The sequence below is a fragment of the Cyanistes caeruleus genome, chromosome 2, assembly GCF_971803275.1.
Source record: "Cyanistes caeruleus chromosome 2, bCyaCae1.hap1.1, whole genome shotgun sequence".
Taxonomy (NCBI): domain Eukaryota; kingdom Metazoa; phylum Chordata; class Aves; order Passeriformes; family Paridae; genus Cyanistes; species Cyanistes caeruleus.
Window position 1 is genome coordinate 67,099,019 of NC_141702.1, and position 18,834 is coordinate 67,117,852.

At 37.0% G+C, this 18,834-nt stretch overlaps 1 protein-coding gene across 5 annotated transcripts; it reads right to left on the reverse strand.

The window, feature by feature from the left end:
- Positions 1 to 80: 80 nt before the first annotated feature.
- EXO1 (exonuclease 1) lies at positions 81 to 18,189 on the reverse strand. 5 transcript variants are annotated; one of them, XM_086877658.1, is made up of 14 exons: positions 17,516 to 18,189; positions 15,102 to 15,221; positions 14,100 to 14,223; positions 13,203 to 13,340; positions 12,771 to 12,983; positions 11,247 to 11,434; positions 10,189 to 10,285; positions 9,386 to 9,602; positions 8,191 to 8,446; positions 6,568 to 6,673; positions 6,208 to 6,411; positions 5,606 to 5,707; positions 2,218 to 2,417; positions 81 to 425 (listed from the first exon to the last, which is right to left on the reverse strand). In XM_086877658.1, exons 1-14 carry the CDS (start codon positions 17,674 to 17,676, stop codon positions 284 to 286), a joined length of 2,268 nt encoding a protein of 755 aa, XP_086733784.1. In that variant the 5' UTR covers positions 17,677 to 18,189; the 3' UTR covers positions 81 to 283. The 5 variants fall into 5 exon arrangements, with proteins under 5 accessions (XP_086733784.1, XP_086733785.1, XP_086733783.1 ...); XM_086877659.1 differs by having other exon boundaries at positions 6,208 to 6,408; positions 17,516 to 18,143; XM_086877657.1 differs by having other exon boundaries at positions 6,208 to 6,408; positions 8,191 to 8,467; positions 17,516 to 18,122.
- Between the last annotated feature and the right edge of the window lie 645 nt (positions 18,190 to 18,834).

The window sequence follows — 18,834 nt, forward strand, 5'->3', positions numbered from 1 at the left end:
AAACTTGGATTGCATGTGAGACCTACATAAAATGCCCAGGGGGCAACTCAAAGTGTTTGGAGAAAAATGGGGACTTTGAATAAGAGAACAGAGGAGTCTGAAATATTTTATTCCAGTTGGTGTAGAACTGTACCTTTGAATTCACACCTTCATAAAAGAGATGACAAATCACTAGTCAGACTAAAGTACATTGCTGGTTTTCAAAGCCTCTTTTTGATGTAATATCCAAAAGGTAAATTTTGACAATGATTAAAAATCCATCTGATTATGAACAGCATGAAGTTCATTGGAATATAGCTCTCTGAACATGACTACATTCTAGACGATTAAAAATTTCTTCTTCTGTTTCTGGAGTGAGCTGTATATTATCTTTGATTGGAGACAAAGGATCTGACTTTCTACAAGAAGGAAGTTTTTCATACTCCCTGCACAAAAAAAAAAAACAAACAACAAAGACAAAACAAAACCAAAGAATGTTATGATATTTTGTGTTTCTAACCACAAGCCAGTAAGAATATACAGGTTAAAACAAAGCAAGACCCCTCACCTACCCACTCCACCTATGAATAAGTACAAACTAAAAATTTCTGATGCAAAGTGTTAATTTTAGTTTCAATACAACTGAACAACTTCACTGAAAGTGACAGAATGATAGCTGTTAGCTTTATTTATGAAAGACTGTATGGCTCCTTAACATTTAAGTTTTCTGAATAAGTGTAGTTGTATATCCATCTCCTGTGAGCCTTGACATTAATGCAGAACAGATTAGTGTCCCACATGATTTATTTGCATGAGGTAATGCAATTGTTAAAACATAAGGCTAATATAGAAATATCTTAAAATCTGGAAGAAAAAAGAGTTAAGTGAGTTCTAGCAGTAAAAAACCCAATTTGTGAAATGTGTTGAGAAAAAAATCCCCTAAAAGCTAATAAACTATTGCTTACGTAGAAGTAATAGAAAAATATATCCCCAGTATAAACACCCAGAGGTTACAAACCAACCAAAACTGGATGGATAAAGTGTGCATGGTGGGAGCCAAGTCTTGCAACCATCAGCAGAGAGTGCCACCTAGGCTCACAGTGCTCTGAATGCTTGTATTCTGATAAATCCAAATATATGAATTTTCTCCCTGTGAGCAACCCTGGTCAGACATTCCCGAGTAGAGGTCAAGCAATAAATACACAAACACTTTCATGTCCTCCTTGAAACTGTCAGACATTCTAACAAACCCATAAGGAGGATAATAAAAAGTAAGATTTGTAAAAAAGTAAATACTGTAAGTCATATTTTTTAAAGATAAATCAGTTGTATGTTTACAAGAACCTCCCCTAAGGCCCAAACTTACTAAAATACATACATCTGAATTAACACACGCTCAGTAATATCAACATTTACTACTCAGTGCAAAGAATCCTTTTGTCCTACTCACATTTGATTTCAAGTTAGTGAAAATAATTTTATTTAAATAAGACTTATTTACTTAAAGTTGAGATTGCTACTTAAAACTGGGAAAACTTTGCCACCAGGAGTTTTTACCTGAGCCCATAGCGATAGCGTAAGTTAGAATACCTACATTCAGGCTCTGTTTTACTTTATAAAATTATTATTGCCCTTCAAATTCAAACCTTGAAGCTATTTGCAAAAACTTCAAGTTAGGCATCTCCACAAAGAAAAGCAACAGCATTTTATAGTATGCAAAAATGTCTCTTGTAACCAGATACTCCAGATAACAGAAATGGTCCTTCAATTTACTGACATCTTGAAAGCAGAACACTTCTGACAATCAGCCATCTCCAAATGTGAGTGACATAGTTAAACAGAAGCAGTCCTGCAGTCAATTAAATTTAGCAACTTTAATGCAGCTTTTGCATTCAGGTCAAGAAATGATTTTTGGTGTTTGATGGTAAACAACGGCAATGATTTTCATATCAATTATGGTAAACTAAATGTAATTATCAGTAAAATTCAGTAAGTCAATTTTAGCTGAGAGTTTTTCCTGGTTAGAAGGGAGAAAGTAACTATAAAAACGTATTTACTAAAAACCATGCTTCATGTTTGCATCGGGCTTAGGAAGTTATAAATTGTATGTAGAAAATATCTAATCTTGCACTGTTATCCTTATTGAATTGTATGGAGAACGTGTAGAGCTGCTTTGAAAATTGTTTCTTTGTGAAAAAAACACAGAGTGTACTAAGTAAAGGGGTTAAAGCAACTCACCTTTTAAATTGGAAGCTTTTCCAGAGGTCACCAATTGATTGCACTGATTGCAGCCCCAGCTTATTTTCAGTGTCACAGTCCTTTCTCTTCTGCACAGGTGACAGTTTCCTGCTTAGTCCACTTACTTTAGCTGGTATCAATGGCTTGAGCTTTGTTACCATATGTGACCTTATATTACTGGATTTACGTAATCCAGGAACCTGTGGGATTTTAATATTGCAGTACACATGGTTAAAATGACAACCTGCAAGCAACAGATATTATGCTGCAAAGCTTTTAGTAAAAAAAAGCACTTTACATTGTGTTGAGATAATGCAATCTGAAATGCCACAACAAAGTATATTTAGATAGTCTATAATCTGAAAAATAGCATCTAAAGCACAAGATAGACTACAGCTGTAAGAACTGGCAAACCAACTTCCATAAGTCTTCATATTAAGGATGTAAATACTCATTTCTTTTGAATGCAGTTTTTTAAATCTACTGAATATTTTTTTTTTCTCTGTTTGAAGACTATTTGTTGTGCTCTCATAAAATTCTAAAAGATGGCATTACAAGAGAAGCAATTATTTGGTTGTCACTCCCTGTGACACTCGGATTTCATGAAGATGAAACCATATGCCAGAGCACAAGTAACAGTACAATGACCCCAAGGACCATCAGACCTCTAGCTGGACCTTCTTATCCAGCTTCTATATCAGGAGTTCAGAAAAGCTGTGCTTGGCCAGAATCTCTCTTAAATGCAACCAGACTTAAGTTGGAACATCTCAGCATCCTTTTCTTCAAGGAGAATTCATAGCTTAGTTCTTTCTGAAACATCATGGCATTTTGCCATCCCCCCACCACACACATTTGTTATAAATTTTTTTGCCCCTCAAATACTGTGTTCAGTTTTGGTCCATATCTACAAGAAAGACACTGAGGCACTGGAATGAGTCCAGAGACAGACAATAGAGCTGGTGAAGGGTCTGGAGCATAAGTGCTAGGAGGAGCAGCTGAGGGAGATGAAGGTGCTTAGCTTGGAGAAAAGGAGGCTCAGGGGTGACCTTACCACTCTCTTTCCTGCCTGAAGGGAAGCTGTAGCCAGGTGGGGGCTGGCCTCTTCTTCCAGGCAACTAGTAATAGGACATGAGGAAATGGCCTCAAGCTGCACCAGGGAAGGTTTACATTGGATATTAGGAAAAAATTTCTTCCTGCAAAGGTTTGTAAAGCATTGGAATAGGCTGCCCAGAGAAGTGGCAGGACCACAATTCCTAAAAGTGTTCCAAAATTGTGCAGGTACAGCACTTCAGGATACAGTTCAATGATGTACATGCTAGTGCTGGGCTGACAGCTAGACCTGACTGCAAAGGTCTTTTCCAACCTTAATGATTCTCAGATTCTGTTATTGAAATGACATTGTTTCTACCTAAATTATTAAGCAGGTCTTGGTATTCCAAGAGGGAAAAAATGTTTAGAATGTAAGCTAAAAATTGGAACAAGAATACTAGAAGAACAAAATAAAATCTTTAAACTGCCTGCTTCAGAGTATTTCACTTACCTATTACCTCAGTCTTTTTGCAGCATGTGAAGGCACCCAAATCCTATGTATCCCTGTAGTACTGAATTAGGTCAGAGTTATAAGTTAACTTACAAGTTAAGTTAGCTAACTCAAAAGTAGGCAAAGCTGCATGGTGAACTCATACCAAGAAATTTAAAGCCAGAGCAGAATTCTCTTTTCTATTATCAGTATTAACCTCTTTGCTGAGCTCATAGCAATTGTGAAAAATAATTAGCAGTAAAAACCACAGCTGGAACAGTATCACAGAAAAAAACTTGAGGTCTTAAGGAGCTTAGTATCACACAGGCGTTTGTTAGTAAAAAGCTTCTACTAGTTTTGATATTAGAATTGAGTAGGTAGCACTTCACATTTTGGATTGGAACCACAATTAGAGCTGACAAATTTTTCAGATTGCCTCCCCCAGCTATTAAATTCCTCTAAGTAAATCTACATAGCTGATATTCATCTTAGCAAAATCAGAATAAATTATGCATTATGTGATTGCTTCTTCCCTAAATCTGGAACTCATTTTCCCCTTTGGTATCTTCTATTGTATTTAACATCAGCAAACACTTTCCTTGTTTTACACTTGCAGGATTCCTAATAAACTTCCTAACAAGATTTTAATAAATTCTAAAGGAAAAATGAGCCATAAGTGATGCTACTTATCTCTGCCTTCCCTCTCCTATGGTCTTGCTGGTGCTCCAACTCGGAGGAGTCCAAGACTCTGAGTGGGCCCGTTACAATATGACTGACATTTTGGTTGTTGTTACTTTTTGACCAAGCCAGTTTTCTGATGTAATTCTTTATAATTACTATTACCAGCACATAGAGGAAGAAGAGAGAATTCATGGCCATGGAAATAAGTGGTAGAAATCCTCCTAGTACTGACTTTCTTTAAACTAACACTATTGTCCTCACAGATTTTCAGCAGTTTTTGTTTTCTGAAGGGCTCCAAGCATGCTTAAATTTTGTTTTTATGGGATGCTTATATTACATCAGTACTTCCATAATGTGATCCATCAATATTTAATACATTCATTCTCCCAGTATACCTTCTATGATGAGCAAAATAATGTAAAACATATTAAACACAGCCTTAAAACCAAAGTAATAAAAACTCTGAATGCCAGGACAATTTCCTTGCTCAGTCTTGCTGAGGAAAAACAGGAAAAATGTTAATGTTCCAAAATACGAAAGTCAATTTCTCCTTAACAAATAAGTTCCTAACAATAACCACAAGATGTCACTGCTTTACAAAGCGCACAATACTCCAGTGTGGCAGAGAGAAGCTTGTGATTTTTAGTCTGTCTACAAGAAAACTTAATCGGGGGTATACATAGAAGGATGAAAACATCTGTCTCTTACTTATCTATCTTCTGGCCAGTTCTAATGACAACACCTAAAGAGTCAGAGCTGTAAAAGTCTTAGAAGATTTTATCAACTAGTCAAATATATTAAGCTTTCAGAAATGTTCCAAAGACAAGGAACATAAGTTTATTCCTAGACATCCAAACACAGAGAAGTCAAATTACAGTTGTAATTTGTGACTATAGCTGGACTGTGAACAGTACTGCAATTTATATCATAAAACCTTAAGTGGGTTTTCTTGCCTTACCTTGGCTTACTTTACATTAAAGTGTTTAGAATCCCCAAACAAGTTGCAACTCTGTTTTTAAACATAGGTGGTTATATTTCAAACCCCAGCTTCCAGGGTAGATGAACAAGAATATATCTTTGTCTTGCCAACATTAGCATTGCTTAAGTCTTCCATTACAAGTTCTAAAATGAACTAGTAGAAACTGATTTTCAGAGTTTAGTAAAGTTCAAAGTTAAAAGAATTCTTACCTTTGTCTTTATGATTGTACTTTTTTTATTAGTTTGAGCAGCAGAAAATAGCAGAGACAGAGAACATCGACCATCATTTAGTTTTGAACTGGAATCAGATTCCTTCAAGAGAAAATTGATCTGGGTTTAAAACAGGTTGCCTTTTTGTAAACACAATATATGTTTTCATATCTACATGTACATACGTTAAGGTACTATGTTTTCGGCAGTTCTAAGAACTCATACAAAGACCTGGGCTTTTAGCAAGCAACACTACAAAGGCATGCATACACTTCCAAAACCACTTCAGGGACTAAAAACAGAGAACAAAAGGTGAAGAACCAGGAGTTTTTATGACACTGCAGTGATAGCAACAGAAAGACTCTTGACAAACTAAAACCAGAGAACAGATTTTATTTAAGCTAGTATGTCAATCCATTCTGTATAATTATGTTAAGCATTGATAAGAATATGATCATTCTGTGATTCTGTTCAGAGACAAGTTTTGTTAGCACAAGCTACATCATCTGTAGGGCACTGTTCTGGAAAGGAGACATCACTGCACAATTTCCTTCATAATTTAAAGTGAAAAGAAATGCTGAAACAACATCTAATTTTCTTACCTTTTCACCTGAGCTATTTTTGGACACTTGTAGGATTTCTGAAGATTCCAAACTGCATTCTGATGGCTCACAAGACCCATCAGACTGTGATGACTGTTCCAGTTCTATTAAGGGGGTGGACTCTTCTTCTGATTCATCACACATTGCCCCATTAATCTGATCTTCCTGGGATACAGTGCAGTTGTTTCTCTGTTGGCAAAACTGCTGTGAAAACACAACATGAGATGGACCAAGATTTCTTGAGTTACTTTTGAGGCTGCTAAACCACTGGAAATAACTTTTCTGCATTTCTCCAGGAGGTGCAGACACAGTCCGTGATGATTTTTCAGTTTCTGAAAACCTAGAAACATCTTCAGCTACCTGTTTTACTTCCTGTTCCTGGCAATCCTGCTCAGCATCTTGAGTTAGATCACCATCTTCCTTCTTTGCTGTACTGTCAAACATAACTGCATCATTGCAGAAAAACCTAAAAAAGAAAAAAAAAGGTGAAGGCAAGGGGGAAGAAAATGATGAAGTTATGTAAATGAGTATGTCATTGCTAATCATTGTCTCAGTTTTATTTTCAAGGTATGCTTGCAGACAAATTATTTTGGCAATGGCATTCTTTGACTAAAATACTAAGGTGATTCTTCACCTGAAAGATCTAGAAATCCTACAAAATTTAAGAATATATTAATTAATGATGATAAAGCTAGCAGTGAAATAGTTCAGCACCACTTATCAAGGAAATCAGAACCTTACTACTTTTTTTCTATGCTATAGCAGCAGCTCCTGAGCATACTGAGCACATATTTAGGGAAGAACCCATCATCAGAGACAACTTAATTTCTGATGCAATAAAAAAACCTTTCAAAAATTTTCAGCTCAGAAAGGTGTGCTTTAAAACTAAGGTATTACTGCTCTATAAAATTGCACTGCTCAAAAATACTCGGACTGTTTAATAGTAGACTTAACTGTGATAATGTTTTGTAAAACAAATCCAAGTAGTTGTGGCCAAATGTGACTAAATAAAAAAACTCAAAAAAACTAACAAAGTCCCTGCTCTCAAAGTGCTGCTGCAGAGATCAGCAGTGTCAGCTGAATGAGATGGGAAAAGAACAGGTATTTGTCATAGAGTATGACCAGGTTTAGTGTTACTGAAACAAACAAAAAACCCTGTCAACTTAAGTTCATGTATTCATTAATTGCTTACGTATTTGCCACTAAGTAGTTACTTTGGTTTTTTTTGAGATATGTCACATGTCCTTTACCTGAAAAAAACCCCCAAGCCAATTCCTAATTAATTTTGATACCCAGAGGTTTCAAATATTTTCTTGAGAGCCACTAAACTGATCACAGAGCTGGAGCACCTCTCCTACAAAAACAGGTTGAGAAAGTCAGGGCTGTTCAGCCTAGAGAATAACAGGCTCCAGCAAGACCTTATAGCACTTGCAGTACCTACAGGGAAGGCTGCAGGAGAGCTGGAAAGGGACCAGCTTTCATAAGGGTATGTAGTAACAACACAAGAGGGTGTGATCTTAAGTTGAAGGAGGTTGAAATTAGATATTGGAAAGAAATTCTTCACAGTGGGGTGAATGTGAGTGTGGTGCACTGGAACAGGTTGCCCAGAGAAGTTGCAGATGCCTCATGCCTGGAAGTGCTCAAGATCATGCTGGATGGATCTCTGAGCAGCCTGGTCTAGTGAAAGGTGTCCTGACAATATCAGGGGAGTTGGAACAAGATGATTTTAAGGTCCCCTCCAAACCAAACCAGTCTATGATTCTAGGAATAGTCTCAGCCTTCACTTCTGCAGTAAAAAATGAACATTATCTGTCTCACAAATAGATAGCATGCCTAGCACAAGGGATCCACAATCTTAGCTGAGATGCACTACAGTTGCATAAATTGTTTGAGGTAGCATTTTTCCTATTTTCAGTATTCAGACTATTTTAACAACCAGAACAGCAAATAATATTCTGCTACTTATGAAAACATGTGACATACCTGCTCCTTGTTCCTGGAACAATTACAGCATCCTTCTCTTTGCTTTTCTTTTGTAAAAAGGAAGCAAATTTATTTCTAACTCTGGGTACAGAGTTAGAGCTGTCTTGAGTGATGGAAATTCCTGGAGAATCAAGGCTTTTCATTGCTGACACATTCTTTTGTGCTTGACCATCATTATCATTCTCCTTCTTGATTCTTTTTGTTTTTGAAAATGAATATTGCGTCAACAGATCTCCGTCTGATATTTCTTCTGAATCTAAGGACAATTTAAGCATCACTGCAGAAGCACATTCTACAATTAACCAGTTTTGAGTTAACTCGACATTACATATTTACTCTCACAGGCTTAAAAATATTAGTAAGGTCTGGTAAAATTATTGACACTAGAGTTTAGATGTCTTTAACACCATTGCTTTCTAGTACATAGCCTTAAAAATAACTCAGTGAAAAGGTAGATGGAGTGAAGGCAGAACGACTACAATGAAATTACATTTGATTTAAAGGCAGGTTGCTAAACTACCTACAGAGGGAATAAGTAAGCGAGGGAAAAGGAAGATACCAGGAGTAACAAAGTAAAAAAGTAAAGCCCCAGCAGTATAATCAGAAAGCAAAGGAAAACACTTAACATATAAAGGACAATAGGAACAAAAAAGTGCCTCTTCTATTATAAGCCCACAGTTTATCTGAGCACATATAACTCAGGTGGTATAGAAGATGAGATATCACAGATGCACTAGAGAAAGTGAAAAGGTTGGCATACAGAGTATCTATACAGGGGATAGAGGCAGCACAGTCTGAGTATAGAAAACATTCTTTATGTTTTCTGTCTGGCCTAATACCAATGCTGGGAAAAACAGACTGTTTTAATTTCTTCACAAGCCATTTTAAGATAGAAATTAAAATCAAAACTATTTCGAAATACAGATTGTATTAAACATAACTTGAAATTGAAACCACCAGGGTTTTATAGCAAACCTAAGAAAGTTAAAATCAAGTCCTGTTGAAAGTTTACTGTCAACCTCAATCATTATCTAGGTTTTAATATTATGGCTTGTTAGTCTTGTAGCTTGTTAAAAAGAGAATACAGACAATAATTCAAGAGTTAAACCTCTAAAGCCTCATACCATAAAGTAAAACATAAAATCTTTTTCTTTTTTCCCCCAGCCTCATTCATATACTTATTTCATAAACATACCACTCCTCGGCCTTTTTGCCAAGAGCTCTTTGCCTGCAAGCTTTAGTCCTTTAACACTGATTATTTTCTCCATGCCTTTGGTTATTGGTTTCTCTGGGAAATACATTTTAGGAGGAGCAGGATCTTCAGTGGGGCCAAACTTGTATTCTCTGCTCCAAACGCTATTGACATGATTATCACGTCGGTCATTCCACCCACAGCTTCTCTGCTGCACAGGCTACAAAAAACAATTCAAAGCCAAGACATAAGTTAATAATCTTGCCTTCTATATCTGATTTCCTGACTTATCATACATGGAAGGAAATGTTGACATTTGTACATCTAGTGACATACTCTCCATAAACCCTTCTTTTGTTCCCACAGTTCTCATGCTTTTCATACTTTTTGTTGTGCTCCCATGATGTCTTCATTTCAGTATGGCACAAGTAACTAACTGCTCATCTCAGACCAAATTTAAAGTTTAAAAATTTATTTCTATTCAGGAAACAATTCTGGATTACTCTTGGAAGAAATCCAAAGCTCTTTGAGAATTTTCTCTTTAAACCAGTTACCTCTGTAAATGGATTTAATAACTTACCAAAAAAGTCTGAAAGTAAAACAGATATTAAAGTCAAATACCATGAAAAATAAAACTTCACCTTTAAAAAGAGTGAGAATTATGTCTGTAGGAGCACACATATTCTGTATTACCAGAATAGCTTTCACTGACAATTAATTTGAGAATAACATTCAATCACATTTTCCCATTAACATTCAGACCCACATCATATTCTTAATATCTAACTTCATAACAAAGACATTACCTGTGCCACGTCAGGGTTATAATTATCAATTTGTTCCATTGTATTGATATCAATATTGCCAATAGCAATTTGAAAAGCAGTATCATCACCAACATGTCTGTTCCCATCATAGTAAGGGAAAATATCTGAATATTGCATTATATTTCAACAACTGTACCATGAAAGTTAGAACAGCCACTTTCCCCTTTTCCAGCTAAAAAGCATGGCTAGATTATTAACCCAAAGGATTAATACTATTACTCCTGGCTTATTCTGGTCTAACAGTAATTGTAACAGATCTACAGTCTTTGGGAAATCATGACAGTCAAAATTAAACCCTTCAATTATCAGCAGGAGAGGCAGTACCTTTCTCCTTCCTAATTTCTGCACAAGCCAGAGATTAGATAGCTTGAACATACAAAGCTAATAACTACTTTAACACTCCCCTCTCTTCCTTCATTTTCCTAATCTTCCATGTTGAAATTTATATTGCACAGATGTGGCAAAATGCTACTTTTTCTATACAAAGGGGAATCTGGTAAAACAGGAAATGCTAAGATTAGAGACTGAGTTGAGCACAAATTGCCAGAATTAAACTAGAAGAGATTACAACAAAAGACAGGCAGAAATTCAAGACAGTAATAAAGAAGTTAGTTTATATTTAAACTTTTATATTTATATTTATCATATTATTAATATTATATAATAAAATATAATATTATATTTTACTATATTATTATATTTTATTAATTATTAATTATATTATTATTTATTTATATTTAAAAATTTGTTTTCTAAAGAAAACAACCATATCAATAATTTCTACCTAAAACTATGTATCAGTAATAGGTCATTTAGTTACTCCCTGCACTTTTAAAAAGATTATTAAAACCAGAGCAAAGGAGAGAAGAAGAAAACCCCCACGAAAGTTTTTGACTGCAGAAAAGCCAGGCTTTAGTCAAAAGCAGGGATGCAACAACAAAAAAAATGTAAGTACATCACAGATGTAATGAAAGTTGTAAGATACCACATCAGCTCACCCTTATTTCCCCATTTTGCTGTTTCAACACAAAGGATACCGTCCTGCGTAAGTTAATGTTTCTGGATCAACATCATCTCCATATGCATTCAGAGGAACTAATTTTCTGTTGACAGGATCAAAAACTAACTGATACAGGAATGTATTATTAGCTCTGGTAAAACCCTGTATGTATTCTTCTGATACTGTTATATTCATCTTCAAGTACTGCCCCATTTTCTTAATAACCTGTCAAAAAAGAAATTACTCAACTGTTTCATTTTAACAGGTCACATGAAAGGTAAAAACATTTCAATTATTAATTATCTTTGCTTGTAATTAAATGTAGAATGAGTGTCTGACTGCAACAAGCAAATTCAATTTAAATAGGGGACGGAAACAAAATTGTGTCTTATTTTCCTACTCAAATCATCTACAATTACATAAATAACACAAGTCAATTTTATCTCCTTCTTTAATAAATAAATCAGTACAAAATATGATCAGAAAAACAGATCAACTCCTTAAGGTGCATTTACTTAAACTACTGCACATCAAATTTTTATCATTCATATTACCAGGACTTATAAACAATATATGGGTGTTTTTATAATGGAAAACCAAAAGCAAAACTAACCAGAACAAACCCTGGAATTTTGCTCAGAGATACATTAAAGCAAATAATGATTTACATGGGAAAATTCAAAGTTCCCAAAGCCAAACCAGTTGCTTTGATGTCTGCTCTGTATGATACAAAACATTTTAAAATTAAAAATCACAGTTCTCTGTGAGAGAAAAAAATAAAATATACTAAAACACACAAGTAATATATGAAAGAAGATAACAAACTAAGTTAATTAAACTGCATACTAAAATACTTTTCTGCATTAGATTTACCTGCCTCCAGGACAGCCCCATGAGGTATTCTTTTTATTAGCTCTTAACCTCCCTACTCCCTTACAACCCACACATAAAAAGTTATTCCCACCCTCTTAGCCTCTGTATCTCCTCATATGAGATTTGTTTTAATTTCATACAATGGACAAGAAAAAAAACAACCCTATATTAATTTGTTTTGCATCATATCACATTTTTCTTCAATACTGTTTTTAAAGAAATACAGAAATGCCCATATCCATATGTATGTCATTAAATAAGATTTCTAATCTCTATCCCTCCCCCACACAGATAAATCTGTCCTCATACAAAAGTAACAGTTCATTAAGCAGTTCTAATAACTAATCTGCAGAAGTAGAAGAAAGCAATAATTAGCAGAAAAAAACCCCATCGAAGTCTTACAAAAGATTAAGTTCCCCCTTCCCTTCCTCAAACAGAATATACCCTCAAAGGGTTAAAACAAATCTTTACCTAAGCTTACTTTAGTATATTTCTTATTAATATATGACAGCTTCAATACTTAGGTTTAGTTCAGCATCTTTTTTAAGCACAGGTAAAATATACTTTTTAGCATTCTCCTTAAAATGGAGGAGGTCAAGCACCTTTCATATTTTCAATTTGGTGTTAAATTTCATATATACTGATATAGGCTCCCAAAAAACAAAACACAAAGCAAAACTGAGTTTACCTTTATAATATCTGGATTGTTGGCTAATTTTAGTAACTTGCATGCTTTAGCTAACCCAATTCCATGAATTGAAGGGAGGTAGTCACAACCAGAAAGAATACACATGTAACGGAATTTCTCTTCTGTAAATACATTTCCAAGCTGCTTGCAGTTTCCTAGCCGACTTTGATCTATCTCTAGTCCATTTCCAAACTTGTCAATTTTCAGAAACACCTGAAAATTAAGAGGAAGTAAAAACAATAATTTTCACCCATGTAAGATGGTTCACTGCACTTGGTGGAAACAAGAGAGGCAAAGTGCTATTCTCATCTCTTCTGTTTCCCACATTTGCTGTAGAAGAGTTTACCCATACATCAAACATATTTGGCAACTTCAAGCTCTGCTTTTCAAATATCAGCAAGAGGCAAAGGCTATTACTATTTTCTTCCATACCTTTTTACATCCGAAAGCCAAAAGATCAGAGTCTTCCGTAATTATAGCTTGAACTATGCCAACTTTATTAAGATAAGCCAGCTGAGCATCAGCTTCATAAGGAGCAACAATACAATCAACTCCCTGGGCACGTGCAGCCTGTACATAAACAAGAAGCATACAAGCACTTTGCATTAATTTTCAGAAATTACCTTAAGAGATCTGAAAGAATAAAAACCTCTACGTTAGAAAGCCAAAATCATGACCCTTTTAACCACACACCCATCCTGCCCCCAGTAAGAGTCCAGTATTTCATAGTTAAAAACTCAACTTTTAAGCACTTTAGATCTATGTACACTGGTTTACAAAAACAACCTTTCCTATAACACTGTTGCTACTGCATCTGACCACAGGTGACAGCTTCAAACTCATGCAAGTTACATTCTGGACAAAGGAGAACAGTACTAGAGTAACATTAATACTGTTTGATAAAGACCGTATGATTGCATTGAAAGTATAGCAAAAAACTACTAGAACACTTTTTAATCAGCCAATTTTTTTCCTGTAGTCTATGCTCAGAAACTAGACAAGGGCAAAAATGCAAAAAAACACCTGATTATTTTTTGTGCTGCAAAAGTAAAACGGATGTTATCAAATTCAGTTCATAGTGGTAGGAAGCACTGTGTTTTGTTTGACACATTATTATTTATACAAACGGGCATAATAAACTTAATCTTCAAGTTTGTTAATTGTGCCTAAGAATCCAGTAATATGCAGGATAATTAGAGATTAAGCAGGTGGGACTACTTTTCTATATAGAAGAGGCAGTGATGTAGGCACAAAAATGCAGGGTAAGATATGCTACCTATTGCAGAGATTTTTTTTAAACTGGCATTATCAATAATGGTGACAACTTACTTTAATAACTTCATGAGCCATAGCATGGGTAATATTTACACTGCGCCCAAAACATTCTCTAGCTTCTGATAGTCTCCCTTCCTGCAACAATTGTTTCCCTCTCAGAAGACTGGCTTGACGTCTCCTAAAAGACAGACAAAAAACATTCACTAATCTCAGATTATTTTTCATTTGAAAGAACAAACAGAAGAAGGGACTAAGAGAGACAGGTAATAAAGGGGGAAAAATTGCCACACCTTCCAAATCTGAGCTACTGAATAATTTTTTAAAACTAAAGAATAACTAGGTCATTGCATTGACAAGGACAAATAGATTTGAATGTTGAAATTGATAATATTTTCTCAGAAAACAGTGACAAATAGGAACTGAAATTAGCAGTGTAAAAGAAGAAATGCACCCACTCAGCTTGCAGCAAAATAGATTTAATGGGAGTTGGGAGTATCTGATACTTATTGATTTAGAGGACAGAAAACCTAATTTACTTAATTTCATAAATCGGAAATTGTTCACTTCATGCTGAAGAAAGCACATGTCTCATGAGAATTCATAAATAACAAGCACTACTGAAAAATCCTCACAGCTTCAGTAGAAAGTTTCATTTATAGGGACCTGAATCCAAATTTGAAATAAGTTTATCTTAGTTGTAGAGAAAGATGGGGAAAGGGATGTTATTTTTAAATAAAATTATACAGGGAAAAAAATATTTTTGTCCAGGGATCACAAGTGTGGGTAAACTAAAAGCCTCTAATACATTACAGGAACTACTGCTCAAAGGTTTGCTTCCTTCCTCTATAAAATGGCTTTCATTTATGAAGTGCATTTCTATTTTTGGAATAAAACCTCTAAGAAGTTTTATGATTTTAGACATAAATTTAAAAATATCACACTATATTGCAGGAGGGTTTACCAGAGCTTACTTCCTAGCTGAAGTTTGAGGGTTTTTGATTTTTACTGTAGTGATAAAACTGCTTTGCTTGCAAATCAATACAGTTTGGTACTCACTCTCGTCGTGCCTTTTCCACTTCCTTCTTAGAAGGTAGGGTACATCCATCAAATACCAAAATTGGTTTGATTCCAAATGAGAGCAGCATATGAACAAGTTTCATACAGAAAGCTACATAACTGTATCAACAATAATAAAAGTAAGAAAAGAAAGATAAACTTCATTGTTAACCACAAGTCTATTACATATTTTCCAGTTGCAGGAAAGGAGAACTGTAAGTTTAGGACTAACTATAGTTCAAAAATCATAACAGGCTGTATAGTCCCCCTGTATCACAAAAATCTAAGAGCACTTGAATGCAGTTTGGTTGGGTATTTTTAACAAGAGAAACAATCCACCTCCCAGTTCAGAAATGGCCTGACTGCTCCTCTCTCCTAGAAAAAATGAAATAAGAATTCAGATGATTTTGCTACATTAGGATTCAATACTGACAAAACTTGACCAGTTAAAACACAGATTGTCTTTTTACTTTCAGCAACTCAACTCATAATGGCCAGGGAAACAGGAAGCAGACAAGCACAGTACATGATCTTTCCCCAGAAAGGCAGACTAAATGCACTTTTGTGGCGCTGGAAGTGATGGGGGTTATTTAATCTCTCCTTGTACAACTATCCACTCACTCTTCTCTCTAGATAATGAATGTATTCTATGGACAAGACATACAAACCTATCTTCCCATACTAAAAATACAGGTACAGCACTGAAAATACTCCAAAAGACACCAAAGTTCCCCTTCTTTACAAACTGTGAAGAGGGTATATGGCCCAGGAGGCAACCCTCCACTGCCTTCAAAGCCCATCCCTTGAAAAAATATTTGTTGGACGTTCCAGATGTTATTTATTCCCTCAGACCTGTCATCTTCTTACCTGTTATTTCTACAGATCTGTATGAGATCATTTCATCAGCAGCACAGAACTAAAATCTAGTAACTGTTGTAAACACTAAGCAAGCACACTGCAGAGATGCTCAAAGAAAAAAAAAATTACTTATTTTAAGGACAGTGTTTAAAACAGCAAGAGCAACCTCATCAACACAGGAAGGGAGAAGGAGAGTGGGATGTAGAAGCATTTAGAATGCAAGGATATGAGCACTAAAGAAACTGGATTTGCAGCTACTGAAAAATAACAATGATTCTTGAAAGACAGAAGCAAATAGCACTGTAGCTATAGAATACCTTTGAACAGATGAATTTTAAAGTATGGAAGGACTCTACATTATAGTTAAGGTGCCAGTCTAGGATCACATGTGCATGGAAACAAGATTTGCCTGTAAAGTACTCATTTATTCAACCATTCCAAATGACTATGAATATTTCTCCTGACATTTTTTCTTCAACTGAAGCGAGTCCTATTCTCAGGACTCTGTGGAACCTCCACTACCTTCAAGGCAGGGTTGAAACTCCACAATTCTTCAAATTAACATAAGCAGCAGTAAATATTTGAATCCATTTGCAAAGCACCAACTATCTCTTGACTCCAATCAAACATATGATGGATCCAAGGTCCTCTGGGTGGTGCCAAGCAATAGGACAAGAGGCAGCAGGCAGAAACCAAAACAAGGAATTCTACCAGAATCGAAGTAGAACCTCCTTACTGTGCAAGTGACCAAGCACTGAAACAGCTTGGCCAGAGAGGTTTTCGAGCCTCTTCCTTCTCTGGAGATATCTGAATGCCATGTGGACTCAACCCTGAGTAATGTGCTCTAAGGGAACCTGCATGAGATGACAACCAGTGGTCCCTTCCAACCTTACCTATATCCAATCGAAAAAAAGAGTCCAACACACATTTCCAGAAACTGACAAGAAATGCAAACCTGATCTGAAGTGTGGAGCTGAATCTGAAATATGACCACAATTTTTGTCTGTTCCCTTCCCTAGAAATATAACTGTCTAAATGTGTTTTAGGAAAGCTACTTTCATTAAAACATAGTATTTTAAGCAAAAAAATCTTACACCTTATTCAAAGCACAACACATCTCTCAGAATTCCTTGGCATCAATACAACCTTTGTCACAGCTGTATTTACAAACTCTTTTGCTTACAAAAACGGTGTCTTAAAATAATATTAAGTTTGAAATCGAAGATTTGCACCTACAGAAATTCATCAGAGAAATTAGATTATAGTTGAGAGTGAGACATGCTAGGAAAAAAAAAAACCCTAACTGATACAGCCTCGGGTATTCTAACCAAAAAAATATTTTGAGAGGTTTTCCCCAACATATGCTTTAATATTTTTATTTCGCACAGCTGTAAAGCTATTTATTTATTCCCATTTCTAAAGAGTTCAACTCAGAATTCAGAAGCAATAGTAAGAAGCGAAACTACTGTAACTTAAGATTTTAGTTCAAGAAACACCAAGTTAACAAAAACTTAAGTTTGTAAAAGGGCCGAGACTCAAACGTAAGAAAGACTTACAAATCCGTGGGCTCTCCTCGGGCCAGCTTCTCAGCACAAGCGTAGGCGCCTTTGTGCAGCCAGCAGTAGGTGTCCACAGCTACCGTCAGCCCTTTGTATTTCTTCACGTGGGAAGGCTCGGCAGCCTCCTTAATAAACTGGAGCAGGCCCTGGATCCCCATGATGCCGCAGAACGGGGAAAAAAAGAAAAGAGCGAACACAAAGCCGAGTGCTTTGTGCTCTCGACCGTCACTCGTGATCTTCGCTCGAGGCCCGTCAGGTCAGCTCACAGACCAGGGCCACGAGAAGCCCCTGCGGGTGCCCCCACGCACCCCGGCTCGGGGCCGCCTCCCCACGCGGCGGCGGCTGTACCTCCTTACGGGCCGGTGCTGCCCGGGGAGAGGGCCGGGGGAGAGGGCCGAGAGAGAGGCCGAGAGAGGGGCCGAGAGAGGGGCCGAGAGAGGGGCCGAGAGAGGGGCCAAGGAGGAAAGCGGAGACTCGGCCCCCGCCCGTCCGCCCGCGCCTCGCTGGAGCAGCCGCAGCTCCTCCGGCCCGGCCCAGCTCAGCCCCGGGGATTTCGAACAGCGCGCGCCGAGCGCGGCAGCCCCGCCCCACGGGCGGGGACTACGATTCCCATGGTGCCCCGCGCGGGAGGGGGCGGGGCCCGCTCTGCCGGCCTGGGACAGCGCATTGCTGACAGAGTCCGTCCCTCACGGGCCGCGTGCGGCGGGCACGGCGCGGGGGCAGCGGCGGGAATGTGCCGTTTATAAACATTAAACAGGCGGAAATCAAAAGGCCCCGCAGAGTTTTAACAGGACAAGGGACTGTAGCCAACGCCGTGAGAGGGAAGGGGAGGGGCTGGCACGGGTCACTGACTGCCAAGGATCAGTGAAGCACAGATGTTGTGGTTGCAGCGCTGAGACCCTGGGGTTCATGTAAGAACGGGTGGTCAAAGTTGCAATTAAGTGATACAGGTTATTTTTCTTGTCACTTAGCGTAAAGCTTTGCTTGCATAAATAAAAATTGCAGTAAGAAGTAAATGTAGGCCAATATCTACCAGACAGCAGTTTATTTTTCTACGTGCGATTTTGAAGCCTGTACAGTTCTTAGATACTCGGTGACGTGGATGACTCAGCCAGCAGTGTAGAAAGCAATGTTTCCAGACAGGGGATAGCAAAGTTTAAATTCAATGCATTCTGGCAAGAGCATATCTAAATTGCAACTTCTCAGCTAAGAAATGCATAGAAATAACTTGGCCACAGTGATAGCATAAGATGTTCTAATGTTGAAAATATTGATTGAATTCTGCTTTGACAATTCTTTTTTCACTCCATGATTCT